The 3,371-nt window shown below is 59.2% G+C and overlaps 1 protein-coding gene across 1 annotated transcript in view; it reads right to left on the reverse strand.

Annotated features, from left to right (window-relative positions):
• Positions 1–805: 805 nt before the first annotated feature.
• The window catches only part of Fbxo2 (F-box protein 2), a 5,930-nt gene continuing 3,364 nt past the window's right edge, over positions 806–3,371 (reverse strand). Inside the window, exons 2-6 of the mRNA XM_005353724.3 lie at positions 2,753–3,130; positions 2,257–2,386; positions 2,084–2,179; positions 1,471–1,600; positions 806–1,255 (exon numbers count right to left, since the gene is read on the reverse strand). Of these exons, the coding sequence (XP_005353781.1) occupies positions 1,121–1,255; positions 1,471–1,600; positions 2,084–2,179; positions 2,257–2,386; positions 2,753–3,130 (869 nt within the window). The 3' untranslated portion in view covers positions 806–1,120. The remainder of the gene's footprint in view (positions 1,256–1,470; positions 1,601–2,083; positions 2,180–2,256; positions 2,387–2,752; positions 3,131–3,371) is intronic.

Here is a 3,371-nt window from a genome sequence, read left to right on the forward strand (position 1 = left end):
TTTTCACTTCAAGGCCCGTGAAGCTCTGGGTTACAGCCCCGGGATTTTGGAGGAAGGAATAGGTGTCAGAATGGAGACACCAAGGCTTGGCCCAGCTTGGCGGCTGCCCCACCTCACCAGTAGGTGGCACTAAAACTCGGACTGAACGCAGAACATGGTGACAAGAACTGTCACCCCCAGTCAGTCTCAGAGCCTTCTCAAAAGGGGCTGAGATGCCAGAAAGCAAGCAGCTTAAACACACACACACACACAGCCTGACACACCGTTCCCACTGCCTGCCCCCCAGCATGGAGCCAGCTTCTAGAGAAGACCTGTCCAGGAAGTTTAATGCGAAGCAGGAATGAAAAGAGTAGCCAAGCACACACACATACACACACACACACACACACACACACAGAGAGAGAGAGAGAGAGAGAGAGAGAGAGAGAGAGAGAGAGAGAGAGAGAGAAACCAAATATGGTGGGGTCCCCACAAAACCGCTCCAGAGAGGTGTAAGTCACAGCCTAACTTCTGGGCCAAGAGGGGTCTACAGGGCAAGCACCCCACACTCCCTTACCAAGCCCTGTTGTGGATTCTGGGCAGCTAGGATGTCCTCAGGCGCCAGGCTCAGCCAGTCCCTCCTTGGTCTCACAATCCTAGCCTTTGTCCGCGGACTGCCCAGGCCCAGCTGGCCCCATACCAACCCAAGAGCCCCTGGAAACCCGAGCGTCTGGACTGTCACCAAGTACTTTTCCAGGCCAGGCCAGAGGCCCTCGGGAGACAGCGGTGGAGACGGGGAGACGTCCATTCATCTGCACTTCCATTATCTCCTTCTTTGGACAAATATTTATTGCGTGCCCACTTTGAGGCAGGCACAATGCTAGATGCTCGGGATCCTGCAGCAGCCCCATGCCCCCCTCGGATCGTACATTCTAGAAGCGACTGCCGTGGAAATGCAAATGGAAGCCATCCCACAATAAAGCAACAAATCCTTCTCTCCCGCAGGGACCAGGCTGGAGGAAGGGGCGGGGGAGAGGCAGGTGCAAGGCGTGGACGAGGCAGGTGAGGATGCTACCAACTAAATTAAGGCCTTCCTACCCCAGGCTTCTGCCCCTAGAGGGCGGCTGGGGGTGGGGGTCGCTCAGGGTTCCACCCACACGCTACTGTTGGTCACCCGGGCCCCGAACCAGCCCTTCCAGTAGACCGAGTCCTGCCCTCCGTGCTCGAAGCGGACAAAGCGGACGCCTGGCCCGTAGTCGGTGAAGGTGTGGGAGATCTGGGGATGAAGGGTATTGGGTCAGTCTCAGAGTTCTACCGCTGTTCCTGTCACCCCACGCGGGCGCAGCGCCCCGGCCCTAGCTCTGATTGCTGCCTGAACTTGGCGCTGGCTCCACGAGCCTGGGACCACCCTCTCTGCGCCGGAGATCTGTGGGAGGAGCTTCCACCCAGGATGTCCTCGCCTCGGCCCCGCCCCCGACTCTGCAGGATCACCTCTATCCAGCCGCCATCCTCCGGCACTGCCACCTGCCCGGTGTTGAACTCCGCCAGCACATCTTCGTGCTCCGACAGCAGCCTCACTGTGAGCTCGTACAGGCTGCCGGCATCCGTGCGGCCCGAGTACCTGCAGGGGGGTGGCGGGGTGCAGGCCTCATCTGCTGAGCCTCACTCTGCCAGAGATCTCTTCTGGCCAGCCCAGCATCCATGCCTGGCCAGTGTCCCCCTCAATGTTCCCATTGCACAGATAAGGAAGCTGCGGCCACAGAGAAGAGGGAACTGGGCCCCAGAGCCAAAGATGGGGACTAATGAGCCAGATCCAACTTTGGAACCAAAGCCATGCTAGGGGGTACGTATTGTCAGGACGGTCACACGCACAGAAATGGGACTATATATGGATATGTGTATACAGGTAGGGTGTAAGCCTCGCCTTAAGCGAGGGCAAGCGCGCACACATTCGCTAACATTTTAAACTCAAGGCAGGAAATAGCTTTCTACACGTTGTGGTCACGTGTGGACCTGTGGGTCACGTGGCCACAACACTTAAGTGTGGCACACGACCGTTCTCCCTTCCCTTTAGTCCTGACCCCGCCCCTCCACAGCCGCTCACCAGTCCTTCACCACGATGGCGGGCTGGGTGGTGTCCAGCAGCTCCTCCCAGTAGCCCTCGGCCTGCAGATCAATGACCTGCGCTTTGCGACACCACCTGAGGGAAGAGGCATCAGGATCCCGCAGGCCCCTACTACCCCCTCTCTTCCCCCCCCCCTTCCCCCTTCTCCTTACTCGAAGGAGGAGGCGAAGTACTTCTTAACGCTGTCATCTTGGGTAAATTCCACCCCACTGTCTCCGGGCAGTTCCTCCACCTTCCAGCCGTCCCCACCGTGCTCCACGTCACACCAGCCCTCCAAGTCCTCTGTGGGGACAGAAGAGTCCCACCCTGGTCACAGAGCTCCTACTTGAGGTTGTGGCAGGGCTGGCTCTTGCCTTGGCAGTGGGAGGCAGAATGGGTGTGGGTACTTCTCAAGGTCTCAGTGGGCAGAGGATGAACGATGGGACCGTAGGCACTTCCTCATTCTACCCCCCCCCAACCCAGAGTCCACTGGGCCTGTCCACTCGCAGTTCACTGAGAGTGAATACGCTGGGAAGGCTCCCCAGGGAGCAGAGGATTATTCTGGGCCGGATATCACACCGTGTTTCATCTCATTTAACCTTGAAGTGGGCTGGCACCAAGGGCCGTTTTCTAGAGGGGACAATGAGCACTCCGGTGTGTGGCCCTCACCTTCCCCGCACGGGTTACGCAGCAGGTTGCGCCTCCTCTTGCTCAGAAAGTAGAACTGTTGCCAGTGGTCCCGCTCATCATCTGCGCAGCCCTCGGGCACCAGCCCCTCCTGCTGGCACTTGAGCAGCCACAGTGGGGCGCCGTCCACCAGCTCCTTCCAGCGCAGGCACACCAGGCGGCAGGCCTGCACCAGCTCCGAGGCTGGCAGCTCGGCCAGCACGCGCAGCAGCAGCGGCTCCGGCAACTGGGCCAGGTACTCGACCGCCTCGGCCTCTTCCTCCTCCTCCTCCAGGGGCTGCTCCTCCTCTGCACTCGCCTCGGCTCCCGCCTCCTCTGGCTGCTCCTCTGGGCTCACCTCTTCAGGGTGGCTCCCATTCTCTGAGAATCGGGGAGCAAGGGGAAGCTGTGACTCCCAAACTGTTCCCCTCCACGTCCTACTCTAAGGCAACCACGGCAGGGGGCCAGAAGTTCTTAGCGTGGGGGGGAGGGGGATTTGCTGGCATTGGCCTATAATCCCAGCACTTAGGAGGTACAGACAAGTATATCTCTGTGAGGCCAGCCTGGTCTACATAGAGAGTTCTAAGAAGGACTAGTAGTTAAATCCTGTCTCACTGTCTCA

The sequence above is a fragment of the Microtus ochrogaster genome, chromosome 10 (genome assembly GCF_000317375.1).
Source record: "Microtus ochrogaster isolate Prairie Vole_2 chromosome 10, MicOch1.0, whole genome shotgun sequence".
Classification (NCBI taxonomy): Eukaryota; Metazoa; Chordata; class Mammalia; order Rodentia; family Cricetidae; genus Microtus; species Microtus ochrogaster.